Consider the following 16,105-nt stretch of genomic DNA (forward strand, 5'->3'; position numbering starts at 1 on the left):
TTAAAAAAGGAAAAAAAGTGTTTCCTTGTGATGAGAACTCTTGGAATTTATTCTTTTAGCAACTTTCATATATACCACTCAGCAGTGTCAGCTATAGTCATCATATTGTACATTACATTCATAGTACTTATTTATATTATAAGTTTGCACCTTTTGATCACTATCATCCAATCTGTTCCCTGCCTTCCACCTCTGGTAGGCACAAATCCACAAATCTGTTTTCTTTTTCTATGAGGTTGGGTTTACTTATGTTTTTAGATTCCACATTTAAGTGAGATAGGTATTTGCCTTTCTCTGACTTACTTTACTTGGCATAATACCCTCAAAGTTCATCCATATTGTCTCATATGGTAGGATTTCCTCCTTTTCCATGGCTGAATAATATTCCATTGCATATGTATATGCACCACTACTTCTTTATCCATTTGTCTGTCAGTGGACACTTGGGTTGTCATCTTGACTGTTGTAGTGGATACTGTTTGATGAGTGGATGGTAGTAAGGGGATGATGGGAAATGTGGGTGGTGGTAAATTATTATTTCATGTTTCTAATTGCTCAAGCAACATTTTTACAGATATTAACTACATGCATTGCTTTCCCTACATCATGTATTTGATGATACTCAGATTTCTTTTTAGAATTACAGGCTTCTATGGAGCTTGGTTGGGGGGTGTCAGCCTCAAACTTGTGTATATGACAAGCTCTTATGTCTTCAGAGCACTAATCACCCTGGAATAGGTAGCCAGATGTTGCTGATTCTGATTTCTGAGGTTCTGTAGTATTTTGCATTTTTATTAACCTCCTGTAATTAAGACCCCAATCTTGACAGGCTGTGACCTATTTTGGGAACGTGTGATGCTAAACAATGATGCTGCAGCTTGAGCTTTTGCGATACAAACACTTCATGTTCATTCACGCTTTATGTTTTGCCTCATTGTTTCTTATCAGCTGGGTTTCTGAATGCATCTGGGGACACTGCTTCCATCTAGCAAGGAATCTAATTAGCTGCATCTATTTTGGAGCAATTCTGTTACCTATTAGAGTTGTCTCCTATCGAGTTGGCTCTGATTTCAGCAGGTTTCTTTTTAAGACTAAGTCATAAAAAAGTTTCATGTCCTAATCACGGCAGTTCTTCATATGCACTCAAAGAGAATGAGCATGCTTGATCTTACGGTGTCATAGGACTCTAGTTCTGCCCCTTCTTACAGATGATCTGTTTCTATGAAAGGGACTGGAGTACAGGAATATGGATATGAGGCTTAGAGTTTATTTCTGTAACTGTGGGCACAGGCAGAGAATCATCCATTTTTATTATAACACAATGGTAGGCCTTTGTGTCAGAAGAAGGGCTGCTTGGCTTCTTCCAGAAGATTCACTAAAAGCCAGATGTGGTGGTTCCTTGGATGGCTCTTCAAAGGCACTTCTCAGAGCTTGCAGCCACTGTGCTACAGAGGCTTCATCTGGTGAGTGAGGTGTTAATAGGAGGATGCTTATTCTAAATATAAAATATATTAATATTCTAAAATATAACAATGCTATCAATATAATAATGGCAGAATGTAGGCCAGGATGGCACCAAGTCCTTCTGTTGCCAGGCAATCCAATCCAGGGAGACCTCTCTGTGTTCCAGGTGAGACAACCCAGGAAAGGGTTCTTGACTCTGATCAAGAAAGAATTTGTGAGCAGGTCAGCCAAGTGTAGGTAAGGAAGGAATTCATTAAAGCAAGAGTAGCAGGGAATGGCAGCCGCCATGCAGACAGCAGAGAGCAAGAGAGAACAGAGGGAGGAAAGGGAAGTTCCTTGAACTCCTGCTCAGCATAGGGAAGATCCCTTGGCAACCCCTGAAGCCAGGGTTACCTGGCATCCAGTGTCCACTTGATTTGCATGGTGTGGGAACTAAGCCCCTACCACCTCAGAATTTGAGGTACCCACAGAGCACTGGATGGAGTGAGAGTATGTTCTGAGAACTCACAAAAGCAAAGAAAGGAGGTTTTTGGGCAGGGTGTTAAAGAGCATGATTGTGCAGCTGCAGTCCTGTCTGTGGTCAACCAGGTGACGGCAACTCTCAAGCCTAAATAAGAGATCTCCATAGCCCTTCTCTACCTGTCTGAAGCAGAACAGAGGAAATGAAGACCAGTGGTTAAGTCTAGAAAACTGAATGAAATAGCAAAGTAGCAAAGACACTTACCACTAGGAAAGGGGTCTCATTAACCTCCTGATAGGCCTGGAAGAACTCAGGGTCAAAACGCAATAAACTAAGCAGCAAGAAGGTTTTATTTGAAACAAAGTACATGTTCAAAGAAAGGGAATGGGTAGCCTTGGAGGAGATGTGCACCTAAAGGCTTAGGTTTCATGTTTTTAAAGGATTTCAAGAATAGGGTAAAGGGCCAAGGGAACATAGGCTGACATGTGGCCTCATGATGTCTGTGTCCAGTGAGAGTCATTATGTCATTATCCATTGTATGTCCTCTAGATATTCTGTAAGATAAATTTAACACAAGGAATTTATTGATCCTGCTTCTCCAAGATAGTGGTCACCCCTAAGCAGTGGGAACATACCATTTAGGACTCCTTGTCCTGCCTTAGGATAGGATGGTTGTTGACTGATTACCATAAAGTATGTCAGGAATCTTACCTCCTAACTTCCTGGTTTTAAAAATGGAATCTTAGCCTTAAGATGGAGTCCCTCTTGTTCTTAACATACTAACTATTAATATCTTGGCATTTTCACCATAGGCAGGAAAAATTAATTACAATGCTTGTCCTGTGTCCCTGTCTACCTCACTTCAATAGGGCATGTTTGGGAGGAAGAATTTTCCTCCATCCTTCAGGGTTCTTCTAGCTGGTCTACAAATCAAATTGACATGAGACAGATTAACAGGAAAAATATTCCCAGTTTTATTACAGACATGCAAAGGCCTGATAATGAAATTGAGACCCAAAGAAATGACCAAGGTAGAGCAGCTTTTATACATTTTAGAGAAAGAGACAATAAATCTGTGAGAAATTTACAGGAAAACTTGTATTTAGGAGCTTCGATTAGTAAAGAGTAACAAGATTTGTTTATGCAGCCTTCTGGGCACTGAATTTCCTGTCTCGTGATGAGGATTCCTCTCTATCCTGCAGAGGTGCAGGAGGAACAGCCTTCTCATGGGAGATTTAATCCCTGGTTTCGGGGGGTACAGAGCAGGTCAGAATATCCCTCTTGCACCAGCAATTCTCCAGTTGCTTTAGCTCAAAGCAATCAGTATGCCAGAGTGGCACACCTCGGGGCTGCCTGCCCTTGGTCGCTACAGGCAAAGTAGTAAAGGGAATTTTGTGGTTTTCTCCCTTCTTATAATCCCTTTCCCTACCTATGAAGACTCAGTTCTCCTTTGTGTTTTTATCCCCCTCTCTACCTGGTTTTTGGTTTACAAATAGATGTCACATTGGCCATTTACAGTCTAGCAAAAAAGTATCCTTTTTCATCTTTTAGGAGTATTTGCTTATAAAACTTTGACAAATTGTGAACTGAAGGGTTCGTTCCATTTAAACTAATTTCGGGTAAATACTATTTGGAGACTCCTACATAATAGGATTGGCACTGTGAGTGCCATCAGTCTGGGATCAAGTCAACTATTACAAAGAACTCCAAATGCAAACACTTTAAACCCAAGATGTAGCAATTAGGACAAAATTTAGAGTGATCATTTTTTTAGACACAGACTCAATTTTACCATTTTTCTTCAGGTGTAATGGAACCTTACTTGATTCTACAGCAGTTGCTCGGCATGGTGTTTTAGAAGGGATCAGGATATGCTCTGAAGGTTTCCAAACTGACTGCTGTGTGCTGATTTTAAACAAAGGTAAACATACATCCCAGGATCCATGAAGCCTGAGGCAGTCCGTTCTGTCTCCCTCTCTTTCTGAGTGTTAGGCATGCATTGTTTGTTTAGTTGATGCCCTCCAGACTACAGATCAATGTGTTTTGGTGGTGGCAAGATATATTATGACAGAGTTTCCATTATTAATTCCCCTTAAATCTGACATCCATGTAGCTGTAATATCCTTAAATCTCTATTAATGGATAATAGACCCACATATAGAAGAAATATATACAGAGGAAAGATATGGAGGCTGAATTGAATCTCTGAAATGTTGTACATACTTAATCTAAGCAGGCTGTTGTGTGAGTAAGTCTGAGAAAGGAAGGACACCACCAGGGTGTGCGGCAGAAGGCGGGAGAGGGATTTTGCTTTCTATTTCCCAAATTCTAAAAGAGTAAATTACAGATCATCAAGAAATTTGAGCAAAGTATGGTAGACTAGAAATAGTACCTATCTCACAGTAAGAGGCATATCTCTACTTCTCCACCAACACACCATTAGGGGGAAGGAGTCTTGGAAAAGACATTTAATGTCTCTGCTTTGCAGTTTCCCTATCCGTATAATAGGTACTTAAGCTGGCCTCTTCCCTGTTTTGACCCTCCCCATCTCTCCTTCCCTAATTTTGCAAATAATCAAATGAGGTTGTCTCCAAAGCGCAAAAGTACAAAGCAAGGGCTTATTGCTTGAATTCTCATTATTGTTGCCAAGAGCTTTGTGAAAATTGAATATATTGATAGGAGACAGAAAAGTCTGAACTGCCTTTTATCGCTCTTATCCATATCATTCCTTATTTGAATCACATGACCCCTGACTCCAGGATTTATTCTTTACTTATTTTAAATCACATACTACATTCTGAACCTGAGGGGCTTTCCAAAGGGCAAGTCTGTGAGCAGTAGACATGCAGCTGAAGAACTAGTTGGCTCTTGGAGACAGACCATATCCAGTACCACTTTGAAATCACTAAGGTAACCAAAAAAACTACAAAGAATGTATTTGGAGAAGAGTGGGAGGAGAGTATATATTTTCAAATACCCATGAAAGTGCAGTTATGTTAGGGGGTTGAGTTTATTTTCCTCAGTTCTTGTCCCTGCTGCAACAAAGAATTGAAGGGCAGAGACACAGTGGTGAAGCAGAGTAAAAGTTTTATTTGAATGTGCTCCAAGAGAGGAACGGGCTAGAGTCAAGGTGCGTAAAGGCAGGTTTACTTGAACAAAGCAGAGAGAAAAGAAAAATAGAGGAAAGGGAAACTCATTGAACTGCTGCTCAGGCATAATCCCATGCCAACTCCTGAAGCCAGGGTCACCTGGCATCCAGTGTCCACTTGAATCTGCACAGCATGGGAATTAAGTCCCTACCACCCCAGGATTTGGGGAAGCCGTAGACCACAGTGGATGGGGTGAGGCTATGTTTTGAGAACTTCCCAGAAAGAAATAAAAGAAATTTTCAGGCAGGCTACTAAGGAGCATGATCATAGAGCTGCAGTCACCCAGGAGACAGGAACTTGCAAGCCCAGATCAGAGCTCTCAACAACCCTTCCCTACTTACCTAAAGTAGGAGAGAGAGAGTGACGCACTTGACGGAAGGCTAGTGTGGGCAGCCTCGGAGAGGAGGCGCACTTAAGGGTTTGGGGTCTGAGGTTTTATAGGGCCTTTTTTGGGTAAGGGTCAGTGTAAGGCATGACGTATACAGGTGAATTATAATTCCTTTGGAGTTTTGTCTTAAGAATAGGGCTATTTAGGTAACTATGTTGGTTTGGGACATTAGTATTCTTTGTCCACATAGGTTTATTTATACTTTAGAGGTCTGTCTCCTGCCCTGGTTACAAAATCTCTGCCTCAGCTCCAACCTCTGCTCCCAGCTTCTGCTCTCTTCTCTAGGCTCTGCTCTTAGCATCAGGGGAGCTCTTTTTTTTTAAATTCATTTTGTTATCATTAATCTACAATTACATGAAGAACATTATGTTTACTGCACTCCCCCCTTTACCAAGTCCCCCCCACAAACCCCATTACAGTCACTGTCCATCAGCATAGTAAGATGCTGTAGACTCACTACTTGTCTTCTCTGTGTTGCACATCCCTCCCTTTGCCCCACCCCCACATTATACATGCTAATCATAATGCCCCCTTTCTTTTCCCCTGCCCTTATCCTTCCCCTCCCACCCATCCTCCCCAGTCCCTTTCCCTTTGGTAACTGTTAGTCCATTCTTGGGTTCTGTGATTCTGCTACTGTTTTGTTCCTTCAGTTTTTCTTTGTTCTTATACTCCACATATGAGTGAAATCATTTGGTACTTGTCTTTCTCTGCCTGGCTTATTTCACTGAGCATAATACCTTCTAGCTCCATCCATGTTGTTGCAAATGGTAGGTTTGTTTTCTTCTTATGGCTGAATAATATTCCATTGTGTATATGTACCACATCTTCTTTATCCATTCATCTACTGATGAACACATAGGTTGCTTCCATTTCTTGGCTATTGTAAATAGTGTTGTGATAAACATTGGGGTGCATCTGTCTTTTGCAAACTGGGCTGCTGCATTCTTAGGGTAAATTCCTAGAAGTGGAATTCCTGGGTCAAATGGTAAGTCTATTTTGAGCATTTTGAGGAACCTCCATACTGCTTTCCACAATGGTTGAACTAATTTACATTCCCACCAGCAGTGTAGGAGGGTTCAGGGGAGCTCTTTTTATAGCATTACCAGCAGTAATGCCTTATTGCCAATGGGTATGTAAGCATACACTTGTGTAGTAGGCTAAGTGTTCCCTCATTGAACATACAATGGGTATCAGGTGAGGATCCTGGCCATGGAACTTCCATTTTCCCTTCAGTGGTCTTGGTATGATCCATATATTCTGGGAAATATGTGACTGATAGATTTGGTTTCATCTGACCATTAACATCAGGTTGTTCCTAATGGCATCTGTACAAGGACCGATTATTTGAAGGAGAATTGCAAGTGAAGAATGTGAAGAGCTCACAGAAAAATTCTGTAGGATATAATTATAAAATGTTATTTGACTCCCAAATTTTGAATATCTGAGAGTCTTTCTGCTGTCTGCTGTTTCTGCTGATTTTCACTTCTGGTGTCAGGTTTTCTTGTGTTTTTCGTGATTTTGCTGTATACTACTCATATAGGTCAGGACTAGTATGAAGTGAGGTAGTCAATCTTAGGGTGGGGTAAGTGCCACCCTGAGAGTGAGTGTTTCCTTAAAATTTGAGCCTTAGAGGCCTCTCACCTCATCTTGATTACTACCAATGATTCTAAAAAATATGTGTATTTCTGTGAATTCTTAATGCCTAGGACAAAAGTGACTTTCTCTAGAGCAAAGGTAAGGTTTAAAGGTTATCTCCATGCTTCATTTTTTTAATATAGCGCACTAGTTAAAAATGGCTTGACATTTTTAAAGCATTGCTTAAAAAAAAAGAACATTCTGTGGGCACTGAATGGGCCTGCAACACCTAAAAATATCTGATAGGGATTGCATAGAATCTGTAGATTGCTTTAGGCAGAATAGCCATTTTGACAATATTAATTCTTCCTATACATGAACACAGGATGTATTTCCATTTATTGGTGTCTTTTTTAAATTCTCTCATGAGTGTCTTGTAGTTTTCAGGGTATAGGTCTTTCACCTCCTTGGTTGGTAATCAAATTCTGTTGTTTTATTCTTTTCAATTTTATTTATTTCTGCTCTGATCTTTATTATGTCTCTCCTTCTATTGCATTTGGGCCCCATTCTTCTTTTACTAGTTTCACTAATTGTGAGTTTAGACTACTAATTTGGGATTGTTCTTTTGTCTTGAGGTATACCTATATTGCTATATATTTTTCTCCTAGAACTACCTTTGCTGTACCCTACAGGTTTTGAGCAGTTGAGTTGTTGTTAACACTTGTCTCCTTATATTGCTAGATTCTGTTTTTATTTTGTCATTGATCCATTGACTACTTAGGAACATGTTATTAAGCCTCCATGTGTTTGTGTACTTTTTTGTTTTCTTTGCATAATTTATTTCTAGCTTCATACCTTTGTGGTATGAGAAGCTGGTTGGCACAATTTCAATCTTTTCAAATTTACTGAGGCTCCTTTGGGGCCTAGTGTGTGATCTCTTTTGGAAAATGTTCCATCTACACTTGAGAAGAACGTATATTCTGCTGCTTTTGAATGGAGTGTTCTGTAGATGTCTGTTAAGTCCATCTGTTCTAATGTGTTGTTCAGTGCCTCTGTCTCCTTACGTATTTTCTGTCTGGTTGATCTGCCCTTTGTAGTGAGTGGTGTGCTGAAGTCTCCTAAAATAAATGCATTATATTCTATTTCTCCCTTTAATTCTGTTAGTATTAGTTTCACATATGTGGGTGCTCCTATGTTGGCTGCATAGATATTTATAATGGTTACATGTTCTTGTTGGATTGACCCCTTTATCATTATGTAATGTCCTTCTTTGGCTCTTATGACTTCTTTGTTTTGAAGTCAATTTTGTCTGGTACAAGTACTACTGCTCCTTCTTTTTTCTCTCTATTAGTTGCATCAAATGTCTTTTTCCATCCCTTTACTTTTAGTCTGTGTATGTCTTTGGGTTTGAAGTGAGTCTCATGTAGGCAGCATATAGATGGGTCTGGTTGTTTTTATCCATTCTGTAACTCTATGTCTTTTGATTGGTGCATTCAGTCCATTTACATTTAGGTTGGTTACCAATAAATATGTGTTTGTTGCCATTGTAGGCTTTAGATTCATGGTTACCAAAGGTTCAAGGGCAGCTTCCTTACTATCTAAAAGTCTAACTTAACTCACTTGTTATGCTATTTCAAACACAATCTAAAGGTTCTTTATTTTTCCCCTTCTTTTTCTTCCTCCTCCATTCTTATATACTAGGTGTCATATTTTTTACTCTTTGAGTATCCTTTGACTAAATTTGTGAGTAGTTGATTTATTTTATCATTTGCTTAGTAATTAATTGGTCTTCTTCTTTTACTGTGGTTTTATTTTCTCTGCTGACAACTATTTAGCCTTAGGAGCATTTAGCCTTAGTCAACTAGAGCAGTCCCTTTAAAATACACTGTAGAGACAATTTGTGGGAGGTAAATTCCCTCAACTTTTGCTTATCTGGAAATTGTTTAATCCCTTGCTTCAAATTTAAATGATAATCTTGCTGGGTATAGTATTCTTGGTTGGTGACCCTTCTATTTCATTGTATTAAATATATCATGCCACTCCTGGCTAGCCTGTAAGGTTTCTGCTGATAGACTAATGAGCTTCCCTTTATACGCTGTCTCTCTCTGGCTGCTCTCAATACTCTCTTCTTGTCCTTGAACTTTGCCATTTAAATTATTATATGTCTTGGTGTTATCTCATCTTGAATCAATTTAGATGTTTCTTTTTTAAAAGATATAATTTTGCATTTAAAAAAATATTTCCAATTTGTTAGGTTATGATTTTTAATCTCTAGTATATCTATAATTATTTCTAGAGCAAAATCCTAGAGTATTATATTCTGACAGTATTATTATTCTTGATATTGTTTACTTGAGTCTTCCCTTTTTTCTTGATATTTCATGTCAGATATTTATCTAGATTATTTAATAAACCAACTTTTTCATTTTTTTCATTTTCTAGTTTATTAGTTTCTTATCTCATCTTTATTCATTCCTTCCACTTGCTTTGGATTTATTCTTTTCTTAATTCATAATTTTATTAAGTGTGTCTATTTCAGCTGCCTAAATTTTCCATTAAATGTTTGATTTCAAAGACTACTTTTTAATATTAGACATTTTATTTGTTCTTCTACTGAAACTGTCTGCCCTTTTTTCATAGTGCCTCATTTCTTATTATTTTTTCAATTCTTTACTTTATGCCTTTAATAATTTTTAGCAATTATTTTATGATCTCCACCAGAGTGTTCAATTATCTGAAGTTCTTGGGAGTTTAGTCAAATTTTTTATTGTAGGTACTCACCATCACTGATGGTTGCTTTCTTTCTATATGTGTTTTGTAATTTTGAATTGTAAGCTCATCTTCAAGGGGACTTTAAGAGAATCTCTGATGCTTGATTTTAGGGTGTATTCTTCAGTCTTCTTTGAATTTTTCTCTCCCAAGGTCCCAAAGCATATTTATTACCAGTGGAAAAAAAGATTATGTTAGTTTTTTACATTTTTCTGCACTAATAAGGTATAATTTAAACTTCAAACATTCCAGGGTTGCTGGTCCAGAATAATAAAAAAAAAATCCTGGAGTAAGATGTTTTTCTTCACCCTGAACCCAGATGAAATCAGATGTACTTATATTTGACATCTTTCTGGGCCAGTGGGTGAATTTTTTATTCTTCGCTTTCATTAAGGGTAAAATTCTTTGAGGATCTCAGCCTATCTCTTTGCCCACGTGGACATGAAAATACAAACTGTTGTCTACAATACCAAAACTGGTTCTGTCCTCTCATGCAGATGGCAAAGCTGTACACACATTGACTTTTTGTTCAGGTTTTTAGCTCCCTCTTTATTTCTTACCCTTTTTGGCTCAGCTCTCATCTTAAAGATGTCTATGGTGAGCATTTTCAGGACATCTAGTCCACAATATTGCTAATCTCAGAAGTCCCTCATAGGGCTTTTGCCAGAATCAAATGAGAACCCAGATGTAGAAGTGCTTTGAAGACTAATGAGAATGTATAATGACTCCTAAAAAGATGTGCTTATTGAGGATCTTAATTTGGAAAATAACTTGCTGCCTGGCTTACTTGTTTTTATTTTTTCTTTCCTGATTTAGGGATGCACTTCTTTTGATCCAGTGGCATACAAGAGCTTTCATGGCTCTGAAGAACTGGCCCTGGATGAGGCTCTTCTTCAAGATCAAGCCTCCTGTGAAATCTGCCACAATGGGAAAGGAGATAGCAGGACTGAAGAACGAGTGTGTGCAAGTGCAAAAAGCCTTGGAGAAATTAAAATTTCAGAGGGCAAAGCAAGTCTCCCTCATCAGGGAAAAGAATGACCTGCTTTTCAGCTGCCAGCTGTGAGTAACATCACCATTTGTTCTTCAAATCAAGGTTTTAATTAGATTCCCTTGTTTTGTAGGCAGTGTCATTTGAAAGAAAATGTTTTGTAGGCACATGTTTTTCAAATACTGTAGATTTTCATCAAACACAATGGTAACACTCAATGGACACTTTGCTTCATAGTGAAGTGATTTCATTGGTGGGGTATCTTTGAAAAAAGGGACAAACTATTAAATGGGTTTTAACTATATAAAACATCACAGTCTATCATGGGAGCCAGGAAACTCTGGGTCTTAATTTAAATTCTGTATGTAGTCCATGACCATTAGCAAATCAAAAGGCGGGATTGTATTAAATCCTGAGAAAAGCTTTACTGACATCTTCAGGATTATTGCAGTATTCTTGTAGTTGCTTTCCTGATTTTGGTCTCCCTACTTCTCCTTCCCCAGTCCAAATCAACATTACTAATCAGTGGAGTTCCTAAAACAGCAGTTTTCAATATTGGCTTTGCACCAAACTCATTTGTGAAGCACTAAAAAGTGAAAAGATGCCTACACCCCACTCTCAGATATTTTGATTAAGCAGTCTCTGTGTGGGTCTAAATTATCTGTATGGGGATTCTGATGCTTAGTCAGGATTGAGAACCATTGTGTTTAACAATCTCATGTTGCGTCTGTAATGAATAAGTTGCAGACCCTCCTAGATGTCAAACCCTCAGCCCTGGCATTCCGGCCTCCATCTGCAGTCTGACGCCAACATGCTGTTACTCCCTTTCACATGCCTCCTCTACAGCCCCTGTGCTACTGTGTCCCCAGATATCCCAAAGACAAAGGTGAAATTTTAGCCACCGTTATTGTATTTTCCACCTCACTTAGCACAGTGCTCAGTTTTAAAAATTCTGGGTCCAAATCCAGTTATATAAATAAAGGCTTTTCCTGCTTTTTGAGCTAAATGAAAACAGAGAAAACTTAAATAGTTAGTCTGATCCAAGTTATTCTTTGATTTTTGTAGCTGCGCTACCCATCAATGTTCCAATAGGCCATATTTTACATAAGAATTTATACCCAGATCCACATTTCTGATACCTATTGAGTATAGCAGTGATTCTAGAACTGTAGTATAGATCAGCCTCATCTGGATGCTTGTTAGGAGCACAAATGCCTGGCCCTTACTCTAAACAGACTTTAAGACCTATACTATGAGTACCACAGTTTGTGATACCATATTTTGTCTGGCACATGGTAAAGAATCAGTATGGAGAGCGTGAGAAACACAGGGAGGCCAGTTCCAGGCCAAACCCACAGAGGCTGATATGTGTTCAGATTGTAACTAAGATTAAAAAGTTAACAAAGTGTGGGGAAAATGGAAGTTCCTAGGCCAAGATCCTCACCTGACCCTAAACTACTTGATGATGTAACTGGTCTACTGCTAGGCTAATGCTTCCACACCCATTAGCAGTGAGCTATTCCTGACTGAGTCACTATATAAAGAGCTCCTCCCACTGTTCTGGGTGGAGGCAGAGATGGAGGGGGATTACAGAGCTGTAAACTGCTGGACGCAGACATAATTCTAGTGCATGACCTACTGCTGCCAGAATAAAGCTGGATATGAACCCTTTTACTCCAAGAACATTTGGTTGTCATTTCTTAGTCTCACCATAGTGAACTTGCCAGGGGCTGAAACCCTCAGGTGAGACATAGAGCTGTGAAATATTTTATCATCATTTATTTTTAAGGGACAGAGCTAAACACAGTAGAGATTGATAAAACAAAGATTCTTTAAAAATCATTCACTTAGTTAAAATACCAGCAGAACTGAGTGAACCCATTCTGGTTAACACTGAGTACATGAGAGAAAACCTGACATTGGGGAAATGGTGCTCTTCCTGTTAAGCTGCCACACCACTGCTCAGCTGGCCCTCAAATCCTGCTGCCACAGTTAATGAAGGGATTAGTGATGGTCGACTGGACTGTCCTCTTCATTCAGTGATGGTGACAGGTCCCACTACAGAATAGAATAGAGCAAACAGTTCTGCTTGTCAACCTGGCGTGAACTAAGATCAAATGTCCCCCATTACTTCCCAGACATTGGAAGTTTCTCTGATTTGCATGGAATCTTCTGGTTTTGACTTTTTTGTTTTTAATTTAGCCTTTCTCTTTGGGTCCTCAGTGATGTTGGAGAATTACTATCATATGCCTCCCTCACCTGTTATTGGGCAGAGAGCCACCTCTTGCCAGGAGCTAGCCAGAAACCAATGGCCTGGATTTTGTTTTTTTCTGCTCTTGACCTGAGGAGGTGAAACAGCTTAAGCCTAGGTAAATAGATAGCTAATAAATTGACCAAAGTAGCATATTGCAGAGGATGTATGAAGTCTAGAGATGGAAGATGGAGATGTGTGTGAAGTTGTGTTGCCGGAAGACCTGCAATAATTAAGAACTTGCTGACAAAGGAGAGGTTTTATTTAGCCTCAAAAAAAGACAAATGAGAGGGGTTAAAAGTCATATAAAATGTGCTTTTGTAGCAAAAAGCAATCGACTTCAGTTTTTACTTGACCCGTAACACAGGAACAGTGGGTCACTCAGTGGGAATTGGAGGCATTTGAAAGGATAAAAGGAAAGAGTATTTTATGTGTATAACTTGTGAACTTTATTACTGGCAAAATCATTGAGGAAAAGATTTTATTTGGAAATAATAGTGAGATTTAGTTAGTGACTTATAAGTAAACATGAATTCTAAATTCAGCCTATGAATAAAAAACATACAGCTCAGCCCTATTTATGAAAAGATATCTAAATGTATTAAACAAATGCACCAGCTTACTTATAATAATATTATTCATCTTCTGTTGTCTGAGGGAACCCTGCTTTTTAAAAGTCTGTATTCTGAGCAGGTATCAACCTCAAACTATATAGCCATGGAGATGCTTCCCGAAGCTGTGATTTAAGCAGTATACCACTGATTTTGGGAGGCCTGCTAGCTCCTTTAGGCCACTGGGATTCTATTAAGTGCATTAGAAGAGGTAATCTAATCTACTGAATGGCATGAAAGATCAAAAGCCCCTCCAAGCAAAGCAACTCCTCCACTTCTGGACACTTGTCGACAATAGGATCAGGGAACTGGGAATATTATTTCAACTGCTTAGGTAAGGTTGGTGAAAGTGCTGGGCAGAGGGCAGGCAATTATCTCTTTGCTGTGTGTTAAGCTGCATTTTCATCTAGCTGATAAATTATTTCCAGCTGTTGGCAACAATTTTCTCCTGATCATGGCAGGAGCAAGAGACCCTGGCAAATGTTGAAGAGCAGTGCGAATCGCTGATTAAATCCAAGATCCAGCTGGAGGCCAGAGTCAGGGTGCTGCCTGTGCAGGTGGAGGAAGAAGAGGAGATAAATTCTGAGTTGACTGCCAGGGGGCAGAAACTTGAAGATGAATGTTCTGAGTTGAAGAAAGAAATCGATGACCTGGAAACAATACTGGTGAAGTCGGAGAAGGAGAAGCGTGCTACAGGGCACAAGGTACTTTTTCTATAATGTTAGGAAGGCCTGGATGCTTGAATTCCTCTCCCAGTCAGGCTTAGGTACCAGACTTGCTCTGTATAAATTAATTAACATGGTGGCCTGCAACTTTGTAGCACTGGGAGTCAGACCTGGCATAAAATGAAGGGGCAGATGAAGTATGCTGTCTCCATTCAAATTTCCAATTCCAATTCATGGAACCCTACTTAATCTCTGAAGTGAAACACTTTTATTTGTTCTAATCTTATTGCATCTGAAATCTAATAGAAAAGAGCAAAATGGTTTCACTGGGCCTCTAAGTATCCGGTTTTAGAAGGAGAACAATGTGATGCCGGTTACTGAAAGGTGATTTGATATGTCCAAATCCCCAGCTCTCTCACTGACTTGGAGTTTGACTTTGAAAATGTCACTTTAATTCCAGTTAAGGAGTTTAATATTTTGTTCATTTCAGATGAGGGTTTTAACCTGCATATCTGTGTATGGACTGAAGTTAGCAAAGGAGTCTGTGTCAAACCTCTGATATACAGCTAGTCGACAGAATGACACAGTAATTTTGGAAGCTGATTAGATAGCCACTCCTGTGCCATTGGTTCCCCTTCATAAAAAAAGAACACACGGGCCTGAGATTGCCAGTTTTCATTTTTTCATATTTTATCAGCTAGAACTCTTCTTTGCCAGTTGCTTGGGATATTAAGGCAGAATAAGACTACTGCGTGTCCCTTGCATACTCAAAAGAAAGCTAAATTACCCTAGTAGTGTTCTTATCATACAATAATTTGACACTCTGAGAATTGGCCGCCCAATGATCTGTACTGATATGTGATTGACCAGAATGCCCCATTCCCTGACAATGACAAATAACAGATCTTTTGTGTCTGTGTGTAAGAAAATGTGAATTTAGAGTGTATAAAAGTGTATCAGGAATTTGGCTGAATTCGGTTCTTTATGATGTTGGATACCTCCTGAGATTTTTTTGTGCTAGAAAACAGAGAAGACTGCTGTTGGTGTCATGCCCAGCCTTCCAATGGCAACTCTTATGAAGCTGCCTCTATCTTTTTCTCACAAGTCAAGAACATGACTGAGGAAGTAGAATCTGTAAATGATAACGGCAAACTTAACAGAGCAGCCAAGATCATTCAGGAGACCCATCGGCAGACCCTGGATGATCTGCCCAGAGAGGAGGAGGAGCTCAGCAACCTGAGCCAGGCCAAGCTGAAGTCGGAACAGCAAGTAGATAAGTTAGGTGATGATATGATATGTCTAGCTATTTAGCTATTGGTCCACATATATACAATCCTCCAATTTTTACTTAGTTAACTTATCTTGATAATTTCATGAAAACTAGTAGCATGCTATGTTTCCTTTATTATTTAGAAATAGAGGTGTTTTTTTCTTTCTTAACATGCACTGAACTACTATACAGTATAAGAGAATCCCCAGCATGGAATCTGTCAGTTTTTAAATGCAATTTTCTTACAGCCTGGACAGTGGGAGAAGAACGTTGAGATGAATTGTGAAGGGTTATCACTGTGGGTGGCTTAATTTTCCCCACAACTCCCACAGAACCTGGTATTTTGACACACAGGTATGTTGGTATTCTCTTTGACATTGGCATTGAAGGATGAGTTTCAAGGCTCTGTTGTGTCTCCAGCGGTGTGCTGAGGCTTATTTATAGTTGAAAGAATATCTAAGTCACAAGGTGTATTCTACTTACACTATTGGAAAATATGTATAAGATGCTAAAGG

General features: G+C 39.2%; 1 protein-coding gene across 1 annotated transcript in view; it reads left to right on the plus strand.

The window, feature by feature from the left end:
• Positions 1-16,105, plus strand: part of MYH15 (myosin heavy chain 15) — a 113,499-nt gene that overhangs the window by 43,640 nt on the left and 53,754 nt on the right. The window contains 8 exon segments of the mRNA XM_073230461.1: positions 3,730-3,765; positions 3,768-3,803; positions 3,806-3,845; positions 4,712-4,788; positions 4,791-4,872; positions 10,622-10,868; positions 14,120-14,375; positions 15,426-15,589. Of these exon segments, the coding sequence (XP_073086562.1) occupies positions 3,730-3,765; positions 3,768-3,803; positions 3,806-3,845; positions 4,712-4,788; positions 4,791-4,872; positions 10,622-10,868; positions 14,120-14,375; positions 15,426-15,589 (938 nt within the window).

The sequence above is a fragment of the Manis javanica genome, chromosome 3 (genome assembly GCF_040802235.1).
Source record: "Manis javanica isolate MJ-LG chromosome 3, MJ_LKY, whole genome shotgun sequence".
NCBI classification, from domain to species: Eukaryota; Metazoa; Chordata; class Mammalia; order Pholidota; family Manidae; genus Manis; species Manis javanica.